Source organism: Plectrocnemia conspersa, unplaced genomic scaffold (genome assembly GCF_051122295.1).
Source record: "Plectrocnemia conspersa isolate PC_06_02 unplaced genomic scaffold, ASM5112229v1 ptg000005l, whole genome shotgun sequence".
Taxonomy (NCBI): Eukaryota; Metazoa; Arthropoda; class Insecta; order Trichoptera; family Polycentropodidae; genus Plectrocnemia; species Plectrocnemia conspersa.
In genome coordinates this window covers 18,479,550-18,504,090 of record NW_028277169.1, presented here as the reverse complement: position 1 = coordinate 18,504,090, position 24,541 = coordinate 18,479,550, and the positions used below count along the sequence as shown (strand labels likewise).

The 24,541-nt window shown below is 32.0% G+C and overlaps 1 protein-coding gene across 7 annotated transcripts in view; it reads right to left on the bottom strand.

Annotated features, from left to right (window-relative positions):
• Positions 1–24,541, bottom strand: part of rg (A kinase anchor protein rugose) — a 529,428-nt gene that overhangs the window by 141,076 nt on the left and 363,811 nt on the right. For 3 of the 7 annotated variants that reach the window (XM_088185373.1, XM_088185379.1, XM_088185378.1), the window contains 25 exons: positions 18,878–19,018; positions 18,671–18,816; positions 18,381–18,594; positions 17,419–17,641; positions 17,206–17,348; positions 16,625–16,711; positions 16,445–16,548; positions 16,185–16,375; positions 15,800–16,116; positions 13,799–15,734; positions 13,577–13,722; positions 13,345–13,509; positions 13,093–13,272; positions 12,785–12,880; positions 12,603–12,710; positions 12,351–12,531; positions 8,845–8,936; positions 7,972–8,076; positions 5,520–5,748; positions 5,139–5,456; positions 4,819–5,054; positions 4,574–4,749; positions 4,360–4,504; positions 4,175–4,298; positions 3,951–4,087 (listed from right to left, as the gene is read on the bottom strand). In XM_088185373.1, coding sequence (XP_088041499.1) covers positions 3,951–4,087; positions 4,175–4,298; positions 4,360–4,504; positions 4,574–4,749; positions 4,819–5,054; positions 5,139–5,456; positions 5,520–5,748; positions 7,972–8,076; positions 8,845–8,936; positions 12,351–12,531; positions 12,603–12,710; positions 12,785–12,880; positions 13,093–13,272; positions 13,345–13,509; positions 13,577–13,722; positions 13,799–15,734; positions 15,800–16,116; positions 16,185–16,375; positions 16,445–16,548; positions 16,625–16,711; positions 17,206–17,348; positions 17,419–17,641; positions 18,381–18,594; positions 18,671–18,816; positions 18,878–19,018 — 5,940 coding nt within the window. Of the gene's footprint in view, positions 1–3,950; positions 4,088–4,174; positions 4,299–4,359; positions 4,505–4,573; positions 4,750–4,818; positions 5,055–5,138; positions 5,457–5,519; positions 5,749–7,971; positions 8,077–8,844; positions 8,937–12,350; positions 12,532–12,602; positions 12,711–12,784; positions 12,881–13,092; positions 13,273–13,344; positions 13,510–13,576; positions 13,723–13,798; positions 15,735–15,799; positions 16,117–16,184; positions 16,376–16,444; positions 16,549–16,624; positions 16,712–17,205; positions 17,349–17,418; positions 17,642–18,380; positions 18,595–18,670; positions 18,817–18,877; positions 19,019–22,970; positions 23,079–24,541 lie in introns of all 7 variants that reach the window. The other 4 variants (XM_088185374.1, XM_088185377.1, XM_088185376.1 and 1 more) reach the window with 3 other exon arrangements.

Sequence of the window (24,541 nt, the reverse complement as noted above, 5' to 3'; positions counted from 1 at the left end):
AATATGTTTATGTAAATTAAGAACATTTCATACTGAAATAATTTCCATTAATCAAAATTCTCGAAAGATTGAAATCGTCATTTTTCGACTTGTTGCTCAGATAATAAACATATTTTGTATAGTGTTTTTTTTTATTATAAAGTATTTACGGCGGACGATTGAAATTCAATCAATGGTGAAATTGGTGGGGTCGCAGACGCAGGTTCGGATAAGAGCAGATATGTATGTCAATGTAAGGTCGGGACCCCTGGGATCGGACCCGCGGGGGACCCGTGGGGGCCCCGGCCCGTGGCGCCACCGAGCGGCTCCGAACCGCAGGTGACGCGTCTCGCTCCACCTGGGAAACTTTATATCGCGACCCGTGAAGCTATAAAATAACGCTATCTCGAGGGACGGAGCTGCCAACCGCGGATCGCGGCCTGATCATAAAAACTGCAAGTTAAGAACGCTAAGAATTTTTGTAATTGTGTGGTAGATATACAGTTTTTTTCATTTTGTAGAATGTGTCTTTATATAATAAGAGAGAAGGGAATATTCCAATTAAGTGAAGATCACTAAACATACTTTTGTAATGATGCTAGTACATTGTACATAATCATGAGGGATGTTAACAAAGTCATAGGACATTGTTTATAATTTTATAATAAATCAAATCAGTTGTAACTTTTAACAGTCCCAAATGTTTCAACAGTCGCGGCACCCAATTAAGAAATATTTGTAGCGACCACTAAGATAACGACCGAGAAGATAACGACGTTTCTAAGAATTTTGAAACGCTTTCCTACGGTTCCCGGAACTACTTTAAAGCTTTTCGAGGAATGCAAGAAAACGTGATCAAGTTTTTATAAGAAATATATATGTAAAGCATTGGCTTATCAATTAAAATTTTGATTAGTCACACATTTCGTATAAGATCCGAGAAACCCCATTCTTTCGCAAGACCCCAGTGATATCGAAAGTTTTAAGTCACACCAGAGCCATGCCAGAGCTGACCAGAGCAGTTCCCAGACCTTTTGAGGTTTATTTCTAAACGTTTCTTTGTTAGTTTCTTTCAACGCGAAATAATACTAGAGTTACATTTGTGCTTTGTGGTAATTTTGTGTGAAATGCTAATTCTTAATAATTTGTTAAATATTCCCATATCATTTTGCGCTTTGTTTTTAAATTCATCATTGTTCATTTTCAAAGCTTTTATAAGCAAAAATTGCAATTAGTTCAGTATTCTAAGACCTTTTTAGGTTTGTTTCTATTTTTTTATGCGTTCGTTTTCATAGCTTTCAAAGCCAAATAAATAGTAGACTTTTGTGTGAAACGCAAACTGTTTCCATACCCTTTTTAAGGATATGTTTCGATATTTATCTGCTTTAGTTTTCATCGCTTTAAAAGAAAATTAATAGTAGACTAACCTTTGTGATAATTATATGTGAAACGCAAGCTTTTTCTTAAAAAATTGTTTTAAGAACTTCTTTGAGTTTGTGTCTGAATTTCTCTACGTTCGTTTTTACAAATATTTTAATCCAAAGAATATTAGTCTTTACAGGAGGGGCGTAATTTAAGATTTTTCCAAGGGGAAGGGTAAAGGATTGCCAGTCAGCAGTCGTTTTTTTATTATTACCATTTCATTAAATGACATGTATTTTTCTGGCCAAATTCAAGAGGGCCCTTGTTTAGAATCTACGCCAAAAGCAATAAAATTGTGCCGTCGCTGTCTATTATTATTCAAAATATTCATTCGCGAGATTAGGAAAAGCTGAGAAAGTCCAATCTGTAATGATTAAAATTCAATTTATAATGATCACTAACACCTTTCAATTTGATTCCAGGTCTTATTTAAATACTTAAAAAAAAGTATTACTCATTGTTAGAACACTTAAAAGCATATGTATATGTTAGCCTAGCACTTCTTTAGTTAATCACTCAGACAATATTTGCACATATGATTCCTAGATTTATAAACATGATTTACACCATTGATTTATCGAACTGGTATAAATTGTAAAAATACATTGATTAAGAAAATACAAAATATATTTTAATAGATTTAGTACACCTGTCGGAACAGTATGGAAAATATGTGGGAGGCTTTCTGAGTCACTAAACGATTCACAGTGCCATAAATTTATCGACGATCAGATTCAAATATTGATATTCACAACTGACTAATGAATTATTATTATTTGTTATAATAAATATCGAATATAAATATTACATAAAAAACTGGTTGAAAGCATCTAACGATATTAATTTTGAGGGGTTTGAAAAAGTGTTTGTGAAATGTCAGATTCGCATAAAGGAGACGAACGTCCCAAATGAACACATCACATCGTTCATCTTTGAACCGAATAACATGTCCAAATTGCAGATTGATTACAGGAGCACCACAAAACGGTCCTAAACAAATATAAAATGCACACACAAATAAATAAAAAGAGGTTCATGTGTGTTTGCTTTTGGTGTATGGTAGAAAAAAACGAGACTCCCGCCGCTCTCGTGACCCCCGCAGTTTCGGAGAAAAGAGTTCTGACATGCCAACAATGGGGCCCCGCAGCGCTTACAAGGGCCACCAATAGAGCATGGGATTCGCCTTTTGTCGTAAGACCTTTTGCTTGAATGGGGGGACCTCTCAACATCGAAGCGCAAGAGTCAAGAACCCTCGAGAGAGGCGCTTGATACATTTTTTGATAAGTATGCCAGGAATGCCAATAATTTATATGACCGTGTTTTGTAAACTTCATAATTTGTATAAAATAATGGGCAAAATATTTTTTTTGTGCTTTGAAGATCTTTAACAAATTAATTTGTTGGAAAAAAAGTATGATGAATTATTATTTAATGACATGAACTTCTTTAGTTATTTACAGACACGTGGTAAAAAGGTATTCATTTATACAAATCTAGAATATATTTATCTATTAGTCATAAATAAAGATATTTAATTAAAAATATTAAAATAAGTCATTTAATAAGAAAATTAATCAGTAGTTATAAATACTATTACGTAAACTTTGAAGCAGAAAAAAGCTCTAGTATGGTGAGCAGTGGCATAGCTATAGGAGGCGAGGGGGGCGGGCCGCCCCGGGCGGAGCTTGCTTGGGGGCGGCATATTCGCGATGGGATCGTCTAGTGTGGTTCTTAACCCTGAATGCACTAATATATATGTATATATATCCACAAATAACAAGAACTTAACAATAACCAATTAATTATTTTAAGAAATTCAGATTTTATTACCCTACAAAAAAATGTATGTGGGGGAGGGGCGGCAATTTTAAGGATCGCCCCCAGGCGGCACATACCCTAGCTACGCCACTGACGGTGAGTTAAGCATAATGAAATTAGGACAGCTTAATTATAAAAAATAACATAAAATAGCATTGTTTAAAAACCCATTTACCATTTATTTTTCAAGTTTAATCTCTATTCTGACTGTATGTCCACGATTATTTCATAAACGAAATGATCGCTTTTTTATAATATGTTGCATCTTTTCTGAAAAGATTACAATTTATTTATGTATGACGATTAACAATTTAAATTATTATGCAATCGATTCGCAAGTTATGCAATACAAAAATTATTCGAACCAAATTTAGTAAATGATTTATAAATATTTAAAAATTTAGAATGGCAATATGTTTACAGCTTAATTTCTATCCTAAACAATATAACATTATATTTAATGCACGGTTCACTGAGAATATCTCCGCAGGAATTACTGCATTTACATTTCAATTAGTTATATATTTAATAATATTTCCCGTTGCTAAGTGACAACAACGATAAAAGTAATGTACTGCCGTTTATCGACAACTGGGTCGCATAAGCGAAGGAAGGTACCGTGGAACTGGTAGATAGAAACAGATTATCTATTTATGTAGCCAAAGGCCTAGATAATTTGAGTAACGTTCATGAAATAATTTCCGTGTAAATTAATATAGAAAAAGACTTACCTCTTGATCGACTTTTCTAAAGTCCGGATCTTCTTCGTCCACTTCGAAATACAGTTCAGTAGAAGTAATTGACACGGTTCCAGGCGCTACAAGTCCTGGGGCAATGAGTTTTGCTTTACTGCTGATATTGACAGGTCCTGAATTTGATTTATAAAGAAAATTACATATTTTATTATATATTATTTTAAATTTAATGACACATTTCTAACAAGTATATTATTTACCTGTCAAATCGACATCTAGTTCTCTGTCATCTGTAAGAAGCTCAGCGTCGTCCATTAATTCACCATTGGAACTATTTTGGCCAAGTCTTGAATTAGCAAGTTGGAAGTGGAACTCTTCTCTAGCCTGAATGTTCAAAGATGTTATTGTAAGTATTGAATTGTTATTTCATGTTTTGATAACAAACCTGAAGAATTGCATCTTGAGGTGCACTCTGGTCGTTGATTTGATGTAGAGTAGCTTCAGGATGAGACGTTCCTCTGGGATTGTGAACCAATCTTCTTCTTCTACGAGCATCGTCTTCCCATAGATCGAGCTTCCAAAAGCAAGGTCTAAAATATTAATAAAAAATTAAGACAGAGTATTGTTTAATGATTTCATATAAAAAAACTGAGACAAACTTTAGTTCAGAAGGTTCTGATGTTCCCCATGCACCATGTTTGTTCGACATTATATGTCTAACTTTCTCTAATAGTCTGCAGGCGATTACACCATCTCGTCTTCTAGCTGCCGTAATGAGATGATCGCACATCCTTTCTTCTTCAGCTCTTTCTAACACCGTAGAACCACATTGTGACTAAAAGTAGAGACATGTTTAAACTTATTCTAGAATACAGATATGAATTTTAAGTATTAAGATGATCACCTCAAAATCAGCATGTTTCAAAACATCATCAGCTCTCATTCTATTCAATATGAATTCGGCTTCGTTTGCTACTCTCACAATATGATCTTTCATTGCGTGAGATAAAAGTCGACCTTCATTAATAAGCTCAATAAAAGCTAAGCCGGCGTGTTTCTGCAGAGAGTTCTGCCATTCTTGTGAACATAGCAACATCACAAGTTCTACGACGGAAGTGCTATTTTTAAATGTAGTCAATCCTATAAAAATAAAGTCCGTGATGTAAGTAAGCAATTGTTAATATAGGTTTTAAATGTGAAAAGCCACATTCATAAAAGGCGAACCTTTACCCTCCATAAGAAGTTCTTGTCCGTGACTTCCGACTAATGTTTTAGACAAAAATGGCGCAAAATCCACCATTATCTCTCGCAGCAATGGGCAAACTGGACCAAGGGCCGTTTCCAACTTCTGAGTCAAACTTGATTCTCTGTGAGATGCATCTGAAGGTGCTGTTAATGATGGCAGATGATGTTGATGGCTTGAGGTATGCTGTGGTCTTCCCCGACCTGTCGGTGCATGCGGTAGAGGCGGTTGATCGTTGCGAGTCATAGCAACATCAGGACCGTGCGACGATAGATGATGAGGTTTATCCAAATGATCTACTGTAGAATAATTAAATTAATATCACATCGAGTTTTAAAATCATTAAAAATCACAAAAAATACCAGAGTGAATGTTTCCTTCTTGATCTCTCATAGCATGCTGGTTACTTCTCATCTGATCACCTCCCATGTCGGCGTCTTCGTTCAAATTGACGTCCGTCCAAGATTCATCATTGCTTGCAATCTGCTTGTTGTCGTCCATCATTATTTCGCTGGACGTTTCAATGTCGTTGTTTGTTGTTTCAGTGGAATTTAGATTAACCGAAGCAATGTCTTCAATTGAATCAACGCTCTAAAAGTTCAATAAACCACATTCATAACTTAATAAAGTTTTTAGAAAATCTTTAAATCATTTAAATAGGCTTAAAAAGCGTAAATCACTGGATTATAAAGGGTTTTATGTAGTGGTGTCTCCCTATAGGCATTTCAAGACGATGATTAGTTACAAATAAATATAAGGACAAATTAAATGTTAACCAGTTTATTTCTTTGGGAGACATCACTGATTGTATATACATTATGAGTTAAATAAAAATGATTGATTATAGTGTTCTGTATATAGCTAATGTGTAGGTGTTTGGTTTGTGAAGTGTGTATCTTGAGATTGATTAAAAAATGTAAAATGATAAATGTAATTCAATTTTTGATAAAAACATAATGACAATGAATCGTAAATCATTACCGATGTAGTTGCAAATTAAATCTGACTTCAAAGCCTAGATTTATCTGTCTTTATAAAAAATAAATCATTATACGCAATATTAATTGTAACAAAATAATAGCAAAAAATTTCAAAACACAGACCTGTGCATGCATCGCATGATATTATCGTATTGCTTTTCAAAACACACTTTTCAGGTGTTTTATTTCTACTCAAAGCGTTCTAATTTTGTATAAACTATATAAATAATAAAAACATATGAAATATTATTGCAATGGACAGACAGATGTATCCAAAGTACAAACCAAATTGAAATTGTATATAGGTGCTCCTTTAGTATGCTCTTTTGGAATCCGCTAAAGACATAAAAAAATGTGTGAAAAAGCCGTGTCACCAAAACAGGAATAAGAGTGAAAGATAACAAACTGAAGCAAAGATATTATAATATTCTTATTTACATCATTTCATCCAATGATAACATCTCAGTATTCATTTTGTTACTTTTTGGCAATAAAGTTAAAAATTGTGTGTATATTGTGAGTATTTAAATAAAAAACATGCTCACTTACCTATACATATTATTAAATTAAATTATTTTATATTATATATGTATAATTATTTATTGCAAATATCATTTTTTTCTTATTTTGTGTACAAAATAAGAAGCTTTCACTTTTTTATATAAAGTTGTTTCATATAAAGATACTGATTTTTATTCGGTATGTAAAAAATCGACCTTACTAAATAACCTGGTTGCTTTATAAATATTCAAAACACTGCTCTTTTACCTTATAAATTTAAAGCAGTATGAAGAATGATCAAAAAATGACAATACGAATCAAGCATGCAACAAGAAGAAACAGTAGTAGTTTAAAATGAACGCCACATTTTAACATTTGTAACTGTCCTCTAGTTCCATAAAGCGTCTCTAGATGAATACCACATAAGCTTAACGGTATATTTATGCCCGCCAAATATTTTTGGTGTCATTGGAAATGAAATCTAGATTCAGTATCATAAAACGAAAACCAAAATAAATGGCAACGAATGGTGTCAAACCTTCTCACCAAAACTAAAAAAAAATATGTTGATCCTCTTTCGGGATGAACGAGAGGCAATTTTAAAGCACTACATTTCCAGGAAAAACAACATATGCAGATTTTTCCATGAATCATATTCGACCTGCAATCTTAATCTCTGATTACAATGATAATATTCAACATTATAACGCATGTTCAATGGTTGCAACGATCTGTACTCTTAATCTTTTGTACGTTTACACGTTACAAGTTCAGCTGTAAAACCTTTATTGAGCGTCATGGAGACTATGCGGAAAATTTGGAAAATATTATCACCTTTGTAAAATATTTATCAGCTCAACTTGAAGCACTGAAATATCAAATTGATAAATAAAATTAATTTTTTAAATAAAGATCTGCTGCTATTTAACCAGTAATTTATGTGAAACAACAATAAATATATAATGAAATAAATTAAGGCATAAACTTGAGCTTTTATTTTTTAACATAGATCAGACAACCTTAGATAAGCACTTTGACTAAACAAAATTACAGACAGAATTGTGGTTAATTATTGATTATTTAATTACATCTCCAGATATCCCCAAGAGCCTCCAATAAAAATAGTTTGTATATGTAAAAGGGTTTCGTAGACTTTTGCAATTGAAAAAATATCACACTTTGAACAAAATACAAAACAGAAAATAATTTTCTTACGTTATAATGTGCACACAAATATCACGATAAAGTCAAAACCACACTGTGTTATTCTTTGATTATTGGTGAGCTTCAAACGTTTTTTAAATGCTTGTGTCTTGTATCTAATATAACTAACCTTGTTAGTGTTAACTTTTGCGTTCAGCGTCGACTGATATAACGGTTCCTCTCTTGGGGAAGGTGAAGGATGTGGTGAAGGCACCTTATCATCCGCCAATTGCACCTAATAAATGAACGTGAACAAAAATATGGGACAAATGATAAAACAGTAAATTAAAATCGGGATCATTTGATATTTGAGACGATTCGGGTTACTCATAAACATATTTTTTAACGATTTATTAAAAAATACGTGTAAAATGTTGATGGTTAAAATAAAAGTAAATATGGAGTTTTGATAGATAAAATAATAAGTTTGAAGTGAAAATAAAACTATGTACGTAAAAAGGTTTCGTAGACTTTTGCGATAGAAAAAATATCACAATTTGAACAAAATACAAAATTAGATCTAATATAGTTTATATAAAAGACAAGATTTAGACAACAATGCAATGCTTAGATAAAGACAAGTATGTAAGTACAATTTACATAGATAGACATGCAAGCATAATAAAAAAGCTGAAGTGATCAGAAAATAAGAGTTATGATATAAAAGCACTATAAATAATAATGAAATAAAAATATAATAAATTATTTAATAAGCAACTCTTGAATAAAAAACACGAATTTGTGTAACTACAGAAGTTTTCTTGAGATTTTCAAAGCATTAAAAGCTATTCAGATAAGTAATCACAGAAATAGATATTTTACCAATTTATATAATAATAAATTATAAAAAAGTGAATGAATAATATAATGTGCAAAATTATGTATTCAGTATGAAACTGTTATAAAAATATGATTATTTCATAATAAAAAGTTAAGATTTTTTATAAATTATTATACAAGCATATTATTATGTTTTAAACGCTTGTGTCAATGAAAACTATACCTTAATTGAAGGCGAATCTTGGTCGTGGATCACTGATGAATTATTCTCATCCACGACAATTACGGCATATTCAACATCGTCATGATTCGGACCTAAAATGTAAATATTGATTATATACGAGATAAAAATAAAATATACAACACACATAAATAATTATTTTAGAATCAAAAATATACACATTTAAATGTATGCACTTTTGTACATGCATTAAAACATTTATTTGGGACACTTATGCATAGTATACACATATGGAAAAAATAAAGAAATAAGATTTTTCATAAATGGGAATCGATAATCATCACAACTTTGTTTTATAAAAGCTTTTGCGTTGTTTTTACAGTATTAAAATTCACAGGTATATTTTTTAGAAAAGGTAATAGTGCCAATTTAAAAATCCCAAAAATAAAATACGTGCCAGGAATAACAGGTGATGATTGAAAATTGTGCAAACGAAAATTCATAAACCTCCATTCATGCTTATTGACTAAGAAAACATATTTACTTATATAATTTTATATACACTGATGATACAACACCAAACGTTTAAAATATAATAGGAGAGTAATAATATAATACATATGTAAAAATTGATAAGAGTAAATATTTGCACTTGAAAATATAATATTTACAGTTTTTGTTATAAAAATAAGATAATTTTATTCATATGTTAATTTAAATCTGTTCAAAAATTATACTTAAAAAGGAGTTATTTTCTTTGTTGTAATAGTTGTAGTTTAATTTTGCAATAAAATTATGGATTTCATAAAATATTATCTTGCATTGTATTTTATTAATCCACAATATTCTACATATTAAATACTAAATTAATTTAAAGCTGAGTTTTCAACTTCAGATTAAAATAATATTTTTTTATATAAAAAACCCTGCAAAAATAATATTTGTAGCATATTATTATCATTGTTGTATAGTTAATATACAATATATTTATTGTTTTCGCCGCAAAGATTCAATAAACAATTTCACATATGCCATTAGTAATTTTTAAAGCAATAATAGTTTTGATTATATCGATTTTACCAATATCATATATAGGGGTCATTTACATACATATCTGATTTTTTGATTTGTCAGGATTTTTACTTTTTTATTTCAATTTTTATTACTTATGAGTTGTAAATTAAAATTGTGGCGTTTTCTGACAACAGTTTTAACAATAACAACCATACTTTATAATATGGTTCAAACGCAGTAGTGTAGAGGAAAAATAGGGTAATCGTTTCCAGGTTCACATAAACTGAAATCTCAGTGATCATCCAAAAGGGGTAACTAAGTAAGAATAAAAAGAGTGCAAGATAAATAAATGTCTTTATCTAAACCCTTATTAAATGCTTTAACTTAAATATTATGATCGCAGGTTACGCAAAGAGTGATTTAATCCCGTTTGCTTCAGTAAAACAACTAATGTCTGTCTCTCTTCAGCTTTAAACTTCGATTGACCATTTATTCCATACATAGATAACATTCTCAACAAGCTAAATTAGCTTATTATTAGAGAATTTTTATACCTAATATGTACGAACTAGCTTGATTTAATTTAATCATCACGATATTCATATGTGAGATTTGGAAAATCTAGGAAAACCGAATCTGTGATAATCTATTGGATTTAAAATTGGAATTAATATTCATCATAAAATCGGAATTAAAATCGTCACGATATTCATATGTGAGATTAGGAAAATCTAGGAAAACCTAATTTATGAATCTCCCAGACACGATAATGCTAATTTTTTTTATAAAACATATGCATGTTATATAAGAAAAATAAACACATTTGAAATTATCACGTAATTTGAAATATAAATCAGACTATTGAATCTTAGTGGCAAAATTATTATTACATAAGTGTTTTACAATATAATCAATAATAAAAATGCAATTGTAATAAATTCTTAATATTTGGTTAAACCAATTAAGACCTTAAAATTAAAAGTAAATGCACATTTAAATTCAGTTTTTTATTTATTATGTATAAATAAGTTTTTTACCATTGTGTTAAAAGAGCGTAAATACACATTATGATTTAGTAATGAAATTACTTAGTTATGTCTAAGTAGGAACTATTATTATTTCTAAATTATGACACAAATCTGGATTCAAGATACTACAACACCAAAGTATTATACTCTAATAAAAAAATATACTATTGATAAATTGTTGTCTACTCATATAAACCGGTTTATTGAATCGTATTCTGATTTTGAATCGTTGAATCTTGGGCTATATATATTTTTGGTAATTTATGTACATATGTATGTATACAGATAGCATATTTATAATAAAAGTAAAAATAAATCATAAACTAAAACCTCACAGTATAAAATCAATGTAAAACAATAAGGAAATTACACCGAATAAAATAAATTACCTGTATTCATCGAATGACCACGATGATAATTTCCGAGCCTCGAGTATTGCATGTTGTTGTTCATATTGTTATTATAGTTAGTGTGGTTGACGTGGTGGTTGACCATTTTATAGTGGTGGTGTTGCGGCTGTGGTACGTTAGCGTAATTTCTATGATGGTGGTGTGTATGCTTATGTGTAGGGCCGTGAGAGTCGGCGAGGTTAGGCGAGTTGTGATTGGACGGATATTGAGTGTTCTGGCTGGCGTTTGGATGTGATCCAGGCAGAAATTGAGGATAAACATGATGGGACCACTGGGGGAAGAGTGGCCTAGAGCTTGCTGAGTTTATATAATAGTCAATAGCGATAAATGGCGTATGCGCAATGAGTGAATTTTACCAGATCGCAGTATATTTTCGTCAAGCCGCGTGTAAAAAAAGGGAAATAAAAAGTCATTAGAATCAGAAGAACCGACGTACAATATCAAACAGCTAGGACGTGAGAGAGATACAACAAAGTACAACATTTTCTAACAGATAGGCAGAAGAAAGAACGGTGCAAATAATTCGGGCTCGATATTGATTCAATCATATCACATTTAATAATTCAACAATCACCGAAATATTGCTTTACAATATACATTCATATTTTTTAATGTAAACTTATTACTTCTTCATACTATAATTTTTATATTATAAACTATACAAATCATTTATGAATCTTGTGTTCAAGCAATTAAGCATTGTGATTGTCTATATTTTTTTTTTATTAAAATAAATAAATAAACACGTGTATAAGAGGAGAAGGAGAAGTGCAACTATGTGCGTCACATATATAAAACTTTATTTCCTAAGGAGTCATCAGCCCAAAGGATCATGCTTCATCTAAGAATTGATCGAACAGAAACAATTTTCTAAACGAGTGTACAAACAAGTATTCTTATATAACTGTTCTGTTTTCGTTTCAAACATGGAATCAATGGGCTCTATGACTAACATTGTCCAAGAATGTTTGCACACGGATAAAAATTGATTTTGTGTTGTGTGATATTATTCCCATGCCAGATTTTTGTCTCTATACCATTAAAAGACATGCATATCGATTGAAAAAATATGAATACGCTGATAATGTGCACTAACCGTGTGATTCGTGTTTTCCATGCGATTGCTGTTGCAATTGATGATCGCGACGAGATACGGCCGGAGACGGCGGAGCAGCCGGTGGTGGCGGTTCTAATATGTCGCGATATTTAGATACCATTAGAACAGAAATAAAATAAACTATCGCTAGTGACAGAAATTGAGCTTGTTTTGTCTCTTCCTATAACATTAAAATGTTGGTAATACGACAATATATAGTTTAGTTAATATATTTATATCATGAAACATTACCACATCTCTGTAAATGACGGCACGGAGTCTGTTGACGTCCATGTCTTGCAGAAGTCTTTCAGGATCTTTAACGGGACTCGAACCGGTTCCTAATCCTTCACCAGGATTCTAAATAGCGATCAGAATTATAATAACATGTATAAAGTTGATATTTAAGACAATCAATTTAAAATAAAATATACCTTTGGAGATCCACCTCGTAGGGAACCATTGTGAGTAATAGATAATCTAATCCTTTCTTTACACTCAAGGCAGTTACGCACAGCACATGTACATACCTTTAAAAATAAATTTATATAATAAACAATCATATATTATATTTCTCAAAGTTTGTTGTAATAGGAACTCTTTTTTGATATAAAATATTTACAGAAGATTTTGCTGAGTTATTGAAAGTTTTTTTGAAAGAAAATAATGTAGTAGATAGACTTTCCAAACATATTGTTATATATTTTTATTGTATTCAATATTTGTTTTATTGCTCACTTACCAATCTTAAACACTGTCTCAAAATACCACCACTCGACATGTTCTTCTCGGCTTCTAATTCGCCGAAGTTCAAAGAACTGGCAAATATCAAAACGTCAGCCATGCTGACTAATCGTTGAAGGAAGGAAACTGCAACATCAATTGGCATTCCTTGAGTTGGCTCTATCACATCCAGTTCATTCTGAAATGAGAAGTATTTCAATTTAATAATTGTTGATTTACATTATAGAAGATTCTATACAACAACACAGACATTTGGCGATGTCGCTGAAGCTAAAAGCGGAAGAAGACCACCGCAAGCTATAATCAGGTTGTCAGCAAGTTGTGAAATTAAATGCACGGTGTTGACGACAAAAATAGCGTTTTCGCTGCTGTTTACAAAATCTAACACTGATTTTGTGGAGTGACTGCGCCATACCTGGAAATAGAAATAAATATAAAAAACTTCTGTATAGATAAGTATTATCACTATTATAAAAACGTACTTGTATATCAGTTTCCAAAGAAAACAGTACATCTGAGAGTAATCTTTGATGAATATAAGACCATCTAAATTCAGGTATTCTAAAAGGTGGTCTAGTTGGACCAGGTGAAAACATTGGACGGGAGCATTTTGGTCTCTTATTATTATCTGTAAGATGATACATTAAATTCATTAATACTTGCTTCGTTGATTTTATTAGTCCAATCTAAATAATTATACTAACCGAAGTGATTAGTGTCAACTTGAGTACTAGTCGAAGCACTTCTCGGCCTTTTTTGTGGTGAGCTTCCACTGATGGACTGCTTAGAGCTGTCTGTCGATAAAGAATGATCTTGACTCCCTATATTATCTTCAGGTAGGCTCACTCTTCTATTCTTCTCTCGATCTGTACTTTCTCTAATATGTTCAGGTGGATAGTCTTCTTCTTCATGATGTAACGTCTGACCTTCGGTATTACTTAAAGATATATTTTCACTAATTGTAGATATAGGAGGTATTTCAGGCGATGAAGGTTCAGCCGTTGAATTTTCTTGCATAGCAGCATCATTACTCTCAGATTCCGTTTGATTTTTCTCATTTTTGGCATTCTCAGATTGAACAGGATCAGCTTCGTTCTTTTCCATAACAGCTTCATTCTGATTTGTTTTTATTTCAATATCGTCCGTCATTATAATAGCAATTTTGCTATCGACAATCAAGTCTCCGTCAATAGGAATTACATCTCCTTCGTCAGGTTGCAATGGAGTTACATGTTCAATATTATCTTTAGAAGTAGTATTACCTAAAGGATCTTCAGTAGTAGTTTCTTCGTTTAACTCAATTTTATGAGTCTCTTCTTCGTTATTTTGTATTGGAGTTGATTCCTCACTTTCTATTATAACTTCATTTTGTTCGTTTGAAATTTCATCTGAATTCTCATTATTATTGCTCTTTGTCTTTTGAACTACAGCCTCGATAGCGCTATTAATAATATCTTCAACAACGCTAAGAGCTATGTCGGTTGGAGAATCATCGTCATTACTAATTTCAGGTGCTTCAAGATTATTATCAGTCTCAATATCAACCATTTTGTTAGGACTAGTGGTTTCAGTCGGAGTCAGATAAGCTTCGGATTGTTCAGACACATCAGTCTCTCTATCGTTCGTCGGAGCAGAGACACCTAAGAAATCCATTTCCCGTTTAGGACTAGTCGTTTCGCTCGCCGAGAGACTAGAACAAGCCGCATTATCTGAATTTTCGTTCTTTTCATCATTTTTGATATTCTCTAATATGTGATCTATATCTCTAACAGGAATGTAGTCTAAGCTGCCATCTTGAGATATAGTCTTCTCAGGTGTTTGAATCGTGCTTATGTCGCCCTTTGAAATTTCAGATTCTTCACTTATTATGACGTCACTCGAAATTGAATTGCTGGAATCGAGAATTTTGCATTCTTTAAGAATCTTTTCAGAATTGCTTAACATTTCTTTGATGATGCTTTCAGCCGCCTCTTTCGTGTCATTAAGCAACTGAAAATCTATTTTATTTTTAATATCGCTCGATTTTTCTTCACTAATTTTTTGAGGTGAATCGTCCAAATTTCCATTACAATGTTTTAAGTCTATATTAGGGATATTGTCACAATTTATTACGGAATGTTTATCACTATCACAACCACTATCATTGTCAATTTGTTTGGAAAGTTTTTCAGGAGAATGTACTTTACAAACTACACTATATTCAACTTCTTCAACGTTAGTCCGTATTTCTTCTACTTCACTTATGTCTACTTCACTGGCACTTTGAACGTTGTCAATATCATTGACGTTATGATTACCGCTTCTGGAACAGCTGCAATCGTGAGACTTATCGCCTTGAACGTCCCTCAAAGATAATCCTTTACCGATTTCGGTTTGCGAGCCATGATTGATCCATCTCGGGGTGGGATTCTGGAATTCGGTGGGTGAGTCTTCTGACGTTTCTTGCCCGTCGGACAATTGAGGATAACGAGTGTCCACGGAAGAGCTAACTCCTGAGGTACTGGAGGGTTGATCCCATCCTGATATTGTGCTAATGGGACGTTGTTGCCTTTCAGCCGGATCTGTGATGTTATCGGATCTCCTTTGTTCGTAATGTTCGTACATTTGGGCAAATTGAAGTTTGAATTCTTCATACGACACCTATTATTAAAGCGATAATTAAAATCTTATACTTCACAAACAGCATATAATATAAAATACCTTACCTTTGAGTGAACTATTGCAAGGGTGTCGACCCAGACCCTCCAACCTCCATATTCATGTTTGATAGCGTGATGAAGTAGCATTCGGAATAACGAATAAACCATATCAGATATTTTTTGTTCTTCAGTATTTTTAGGATGAATGTAAGCCATAGCTATTAACCATTCTTGCCATACAGACATTTGCAATACAGTTCTCCTGTTTTCTCTATTGTTGTTGCAAAGTAAAGTCATATCCGATAAAAAGAGTTTCTTAACTTCTAAAAGTTGTTCGCTTTGCTTCGATTGCCTTATTAAAGTGGCAACTACTTTAAGTATCACTGTTAAATTAAGAAAATAATACAAATTGATCTTACATTTTTATATTGTAATTAAAAGACAAACGTACTTGGATTTTCCAAACGATAATGATTCTGTGGTTCGGCGTGACTTGTGTATAAGATTTGCTGGCCGACATGTTCAGTCAATAGTTCATATAATGCGTTGTAGCACGGTAATGTAAGTCCTTCCGGAGCTGCTCCGAGTCTTACAGCTAACAATGTATAAAGGTTGTGTGGTGACATGACATCGTACTTTCGTCTGAAAAAATAATTTTATAAATAAAACAGTGTATCGATAGATATTATTATCGGTAGATACAATACTTACTTATGAGTACTTCTACTTAAAAAGAAACCTAGCAGTTTCAGAGCTTGTAATCTGATTAATTGACTGTCTGCAGCAAGGAGCTTGAAAATTGTTCGCACACCATACTATAAAGATCGAAATTAAACATTATTATTTAGATAAGAGTTATGCTAAACGTTTGATTCTATTTTATCAAATTACTTTTACATCAAAAGCCGGAACCATTGAACTTGGATGTTCCGACATTAAAGATATGAGCATTTGGAGGACATCGTGAAGATTTTCATCCTGTAATAAAAATGAAGACATGTTATTTTACATTCAATTGAATATAAATTAGCTATACTATAATTCTCAGTTTCTTCGTTCCAAATTTTTTTATAGAACATTCTGCTGCGATTTTAAGAATAATATTTTATAGGTAGGTACTTGGATAATTATTTCAACTACATCTTAGTTTAGATTCGGTTATATATTTTCAAACACATATCATCGAAGCTGTTAGCCATTGTTAAGGCAACCATTCGAGCTTTTTATGCTAGGCTCGACTTCCTACCTAGGTTGTCGCAAACGATAACTATGATTGGATTACATGTGGCTAAGCTACTGATGGTTTCTGGCATCATTAACCTTTCTAGAAGATTAAGATAGTAAGGGACAAAATAATTACTTTGACACGAGATATGAATGATTTTTCATGGTCAATTCTTAATGGGATAATAATTTTTTGTTAGATAAAATGTAACTGGGAACTAGAACTACATCTTTACACATTTACTTACCTCGTGGATGGTTGTTAGATAATTCAATATGCTTTGAAGCTCATCATCTTTGACACCGTTCCCAATCATGATGAGTTGCTTCAAGAACAGCAGAATATATGCTCGTATTGTCAATATATCTTTATGTGCTGGTCTTGGACCTTCTGAAATATTAATAAAACAGTTATATTTTGCTATTGTTATATGTATGTATTTGTAGTAATTTTTACTAACCGAGTCCTTTCGGAATAATGCCGCTCTTCGGTCTGGGATTTACAACCCAATAGTAGTATTTCAGTGTGTGCACTGTCTGAAGAACGGTGCTGACTCTCCTGACGTTGCTGTAGATTTGTGTGTCAGCTAAGAAGTCAGTCGCCAAGTAGCAGTATAGTCTCGCTTGAACGGCAGCCGGTGTATGTATCCACAGAGCCGGATTGAATAAGATATGGTCCAGCAGCTGCCATGTCAGGAAAGAAAAAGAAAACACCTTCAAGTCAGAATAAGACTTACTGCCCGCAGGTTTATTGCACAGAAGATATTGTTTCAGTATTACAAATATTTAAAGTCTTACTGTAGTAAGTAGTGAATAGCTGAAATTGCATATTACAAGATTATAAGTGTAGTCATGTTTAACGATATTTTAAGAGAAGATAAATATATAGATTATATGAGTCATGCGTTTAGAAAATAAATTAAAAATAGACACAAAGGTTTAAATAACTATATAATACGAGAATTTAAAATTAATTATGTAATTAATCAGAACGATAGCTTTAAAGGTAAAAATTAAGGTTTAAATCAAGCAGGAGGCATGCATGAATATATTTATGTTATAAATTATAAAATATGATATATTTAGGTATGTAATGTAATACTGAATCAAACCATCATGCGCATAAACCCGCGATAAATAAATTTTGCAATAAAACATTACATAAAAAATGAACAATGTTATGGTTAAAACATAAAATTGTTTAAAATGTATTTAATATATTTCCATTTAAATATTAAACATAATAAATAACCACCAACTGCACGAAATGATAAATTAATATCAGATTTCAACTTTTTAAGAAGCTTATGAGCTTAAACAAACAAGTACTTAATTATTATCATTTTGCAAACAAGCATGCAGTTAAATTTAAGACTATTATCGATACAAATTGATGCTTATGAATAAAGGTTTACAAACTTACTTGTTTCAAAAGTAGCTCTGAGTTTGCACTCAAACACGTTACCAAATGTTTAGTCAGTTGCAAAAATCCGTTCAGCAATTCTGCAGTTAGGTGATCTCTGGAGCACCTCTGGAGCATGAACGAAATAACTAAAAACCCTCGGCACTGTATCATATGCTGCTGCACTGTTTGAGACGACTCGACCAATGAGCATATGAAACCCAATAGCTTTGAGCTGTAACAAAATTTCAACTTATAAAGATCTTCATTCAAGGATTTAGGTTTTTATTAATGAATCATATGATACTTACCAAAGCATGGGATCCCTCTTAGCTTCACAAGGAGACGCACAATCATAAGGCATATCTAACTGTGAGAATAGCGGGAATAAAACTTGTATACCGCCTATTGAGTTCAGTGTACTATGTATTGAATGTGTTATTACAGCTTTAACATCCTGAAATAATTAATAATACCATTTATAAATGAATAAAAACACAATTTTATGATTGATTTACCTGAAGCATTAAAGCATGAGGTGTATGCACAAAATATGAAACGTTTCCTTTAGGTGCACTTTGTAAGCAAAGTTGACTGTCCGTTGCCACCGGATTGTACATGAATACTATGGCGGCTGATAATTTACCATCGTATAAAACCTGAAAATAGCAATTGATGATATAATCGATGTTCAGATACTGATTTTAATTTAATAAAGCATAACTATGATAATATATTATTTAAAAATGTAATCTAACTACATGGATTGATGAATATAGAACATATATGCAATACAATACAACAGAAGGAAGGATAGAAAACATGCAATTTTATATAAAATATAGACATAATGTACAAAAATAAACAGAAGCACATCTTTCTATTTTATTAAAAATATATAAGTTATATCTGTAGAAAGATGTACTTTGTGTTTATCAGTTAAATAAAATAGACATATAGAAAGATATGTAAAGAACGTGCAAGTAATGTAAGAACAAGTACAACAACAACAAACAACATGCATAAAACAATAATTTATTCCGAATGAGTTTCTAGTTTATAATACGGCACATTACAAGCGACATCCTCTCTTGTTCATCGCAGTTGGTCTGTAGTTTGATTCCAAATTGGACTTGGCGAACTTAACAATAGTTCAAGTAGACACCCACTAAACTCATACACAACTCCCACAACTGTCGAATATGATTTCACACCGGCCAATTTCAATAATTGACGAATCAACTAATTACGTCACTCTATTACGATACAGGTGCTTGCAAAGTTGCTTGGTTTTATAAATGGATGACATTTTACTATCGCTGATGATTTTATTGAAAATATAATTTAATCGTTTAAGTAATAGTTTAAATACTAATATTGGTGCAGATTTATACTTTTATTAAAAACTTGAGTTAATACGAAGTGTAATATAAAATAACTTATATTATCACGTTGTACTGCGTATGTAAATTGTCAGCTGACAGTATGTAAATTGTCTGTTAGACGCGTAGTTTGTGTATAATAACGCGTTTTCTCACGCTCAGCGATTTTTTTTATTTTGAAAATTACTAAAAAATTATTATTAAAAATGGAATAAAGTGCAGTAGAGCGGTGCAAATGTTCGAGAAAGCTATATACGATTATACTATGTACAAACGAAGGGGTTATAAGCGAATCAAACGTTGACATTGCTTTTAGTAATCTCATGATCAATATTATCCCTATTGCAAAATAAGTTGTTATCTTGTATGGCTCATGCAAAGTAATTTTGACTAACTTTTTAGAGTACGCTCGGGATAAGGATTCCGGTTTGTTATTGTGTGCGTGAACTGTGTGGCTCAAAACAATTTCGCTCAGAATATTTAATTTTTTTATTTTAAAAGAAAATATATGTTTATTTAACATACATACATCTGAGCTAAGTTAGAAATTTCAACGGACAATTAAAAATATATTATATAATCGAAGAAACTAGACATTGATGTGATTAATTAAATATTTGCAAAATTCAAAATCTTTCACTAGTCAAAAAAATAATGAAGTCTTTAGCTATTCTTCAAAAGCAAAAAGATATAAAATGGGGAAAGAAATTATTCGCAGATTGTGGCAAATTGGCTCGACGACTCTATTAAATCATTAGAATCCATTGAATAAATTAAAAAATTATCATTGGCGCAACGATAAGAATAATAACTTTTTTAAGCCTTATAGAGAATAGTGTAAAAAAACCAACAAAGTACGGATTAATAGAAAAATAATTAAAATATTTTAATCCACGGGTAAGAGAACGAATAACTTACAGTGTATATTTGAAGCCTTGATATCAATTAACCCAGATATGTCCAAGAAATTTTGTTCTCTTAAAATTGCATTTATAAATAAAAAAAACAGTGGCACGAGTTTAGTGACCTACCAATGGGACAGTGGGCATATCTGGGTTAAACCAATATCAACACAAAATTATTTAAAATAAATCACTAGAGAAGATCGAACTTCTGTGCCACACTGCACTTTAATGACGAATACCAGCGTTGACGAATCAGCGACTGTCCTTAAAAGAGAAAGCGAGACGACGAAGTACACGCTACATCGCTTTTCCCTCTCATATACATGTACATGCACACAATAACAAACCGGCATCCTTATCCCGAGCGTATTCTACCTGACAAAATTATTTAAAACTGTTGATTTTTCAACAGAAACAACATAGATAATAAAATAATTTATTAATGGAATCGCTGACAACACATAATTGCTCCAAAGCGAATCGCTCTGAAGAGCAAAGAGCAAAAAAGCACGTCAAGTTTGATCAAATGTCAAGGTTTTCCTCGATTATAGTGGTATAGTCCACTACATTTTTTATCACTAGGTCGTAGGTCAATAAGGAGTATTATTTTGCAGTGAGCGATTTGCATGAGTCAATCCGAAGAATGCGACAAACATTAAAAAAAGCTTCGGTAACGCACAGGCTCACATTTCACTACTAATTCGTAATTTTTTGGTCAAAAATGACACTGTGTTGATGCCGCAGCAAAAGTATTTAAAATATATGCCCCAAGCGATTTTTCCTGTTCTTGCAGATAAAAATGACATTGAAAGGACAACGTGTTGCGGTCATAGAGAAGATAAAGGCAATTTACAGCCATTTCTTTTCACGCATCTATTAAAATATCTGCGTTCAGTTAAAATATAGCTAGCAATTTAATTTCAAAATAAAAACACTAACTAACCATTTAACAACATACTATATATCAAAACTACTGATCGTTGTAAATGTGATTTTTTAAGCAAAATTCGTTTTCAGCTAATCCTTTTTTCAATTCTCAAATACTATTTCAAAGTTGTATTGTTTTTTGTATATACAATTGACCATTATAAAGATATTAACAGGATCGAACGCAGCATCGTTAAAATTCAAAATTTACAACGCGAAATTGAAAGAGCAATATAACATTTAATATTATGCGCTACCGCCCGTAGATTGTAAAACGGTTATTTCCATAATGAAACGCCGATAAATCATCCCTTGGCGCAGATTGTTTTGCGAAAATTTCTTATGCAAAATTCGACGATGAATCGCCGTAATGAGAATTTTCCGGCGCCGCCGAGGGTCCCTCCCGCTTTAACATTTTATAAAATGCCCATAAATCACTAATAAAATTACGACTATTTCGAAAGACTGGACCCGGTTCATTTTTTGGATCTTCACCCTCGACTTCATGCGAAAATTTATTATTAAAAACGGCAGCAGATGTCTTTCGACGTGTTCCTGAAAAGTGCTCTTCGATCTTTTCGCTTTTCCAATTAATATGCAAATCGACCCCACACCTTCCCTTTGCCTACTTAAGACGGATTCGAATTATTTATTTTGATACGATCATATAAACTGTACGTTTATATCACATTATTTTATTAAGGTAAACATTTAAAGCAATACTAGATAATAGATTTCTTTAAATATAATTTAATTAAAATGATAATTTAGAACTAAATCTTCAATCACGATATCTAATTATTTATATTAGGTTATATAAGCGATAAAGTTTACTTGGAATACCATAAACTTTAGTACTTGAAAGAGACAATATCAGAAAAGAAATATTATTAATATTGCAAAAGATTACAATATATCGATCAAGTAAGATAGTTGGGATATTCGGAAACGAAAAATATTTATTATGTTATTGTTTTCAAAGACATAAATCTCACATAAGCACTGATTAAAAAACTGGACATAATTTGACATTGCTTATGAAATTCAACGATCGTAAATCGCCCATCAAACATTTGTTTCTTTTCCCTGCTATATGTTTACAAATCACAAAAAACCTTGTATCCGAATATCCCTTCTACATTACAATACTAAATTAGTATAATATTATTAATTAATATGCATATCATTCCGTTGTATTAGTGAGTATTTTAAAATGCACCAATGCTTATTATTTTATTACCTTAAGCCCAAAGTACCAAGTTAACCATAGCTCTAAAGATTAAAGGTTAAGATATACAGCGATGGCTGAGTTTTATTTACAGCAATCATGACCATAATGATTTATGTATGTATATATATATACATATATATATACACTCTCAATGTAAAATTCTTACAGACGCCGACGGCTGATCAACTTCTGATATGTAGTCTCCATAGAAATCGAGCCTTCTATAATTATCCGGCAGAATAGGATGAGACTCTGTGTCGAAACGAAATTGACTCTGTTCGTTGTCACGACGTGTGAAATGAAAATCATATAAAAAAACAAACATATATGACACTATTACAAAAGCAAATGTTAACAATGGATGAAACCTGAATAAAACACAGAATAAATACAGGAACGCTCCTCTCTGTCTGGATACCTAAAAGTGATGTTTTAAAAAACACTACACAACGTAACATATGAGTACAATAAGTAAATATTGATAAATAATTATTGGAAAATTCACTAGTGAATTATGTCAAAAGCACACACACGGCGGAACATAAAAATATAATTCCTCATTTCGAACAATGGATCATATGAGACGACAAAACAATACGGTATTGAACATGTCAGTATTATTATTACATTATATCTGAAAATATCGGAAATGAAACGTGATAAGGATATACACGAAAGAGAGGGGTTTTCAATTGATATTAAGCGAAAGTATTAAATTTAAGGTTCTACAATTAAATCATTAACTTTGTGAATATACAATCGATATAAAATAATTGGTTATGTGATATAGTTATTGTCTGATGCATTGTGATTAATATAAGTTGTCTCTTTTATTTCATTAAAAAAATAAAAATATTTTATTAACTATAAAAACATGTCAAAAAAATTTTAAAAAGATGAAAGCAAAAAAAAGTTTATGTAAACCACTGAATATGATTCGTTAAAATAGACATCACTCCAGAAGAGCAAGTTAAAGTTTTAAAATAATAATGGTTTACAAATACAATGCAATATAAGTCGTTGACTAATGCTTGAAACATCCGGTTTTAGGTCTCATATGATGAATTTTATTATATTTCAATTTACTATTATATTTGAAGATCAACTTTCGCATTGACATATCTTGCTTTTGTACTCAAAACATCAACCGGTACTTATATATTTATTGAAGACATAAAAAGCTCATTCTTTGTTCATAAAAGCCATAGAGTTTAATTACGCAAAAACACACATGTGCTTATAACGCCCTATTATAATATGTATGTAGAATTGCTCAAATGTGCGAGCGCGTCACACGAGCCCTTTGCTAAGGCAAACATACGGGTCGGGTTAGACTTTGTGTTGATTTAACCTCGAAACAACGAATCATTAGGCATCGGCGGCCCTTGAAACCTGCGATATTTTATTTGAACAAGGCATTCGTCGAACTCGTTACATATTTATTCGGGGGGTAGAAGGAGGCTTTCGAGTACGCGCATGGTGGCCAACTTTTGAAGTAGCAAGTTTGTGAAAATTAATTCTGAGGGCGGGTAGTTAGAGGCAGCGGGTAGGGGTGAACGCGTGTATTTTTTGAGAGCCACTCTCGTACCAATCAGAAGATATGGAGTTCTCAAACTTATCGAGAAAGCGAACTTTGAGTAAGCCTCGCAGCTAAAAACTCGCAAAATGATTAGCGTATGAAAATTGAAAGTTGTAAGAGCGCATTTAATATATAAATAACGTATAAGTAATTGAAGA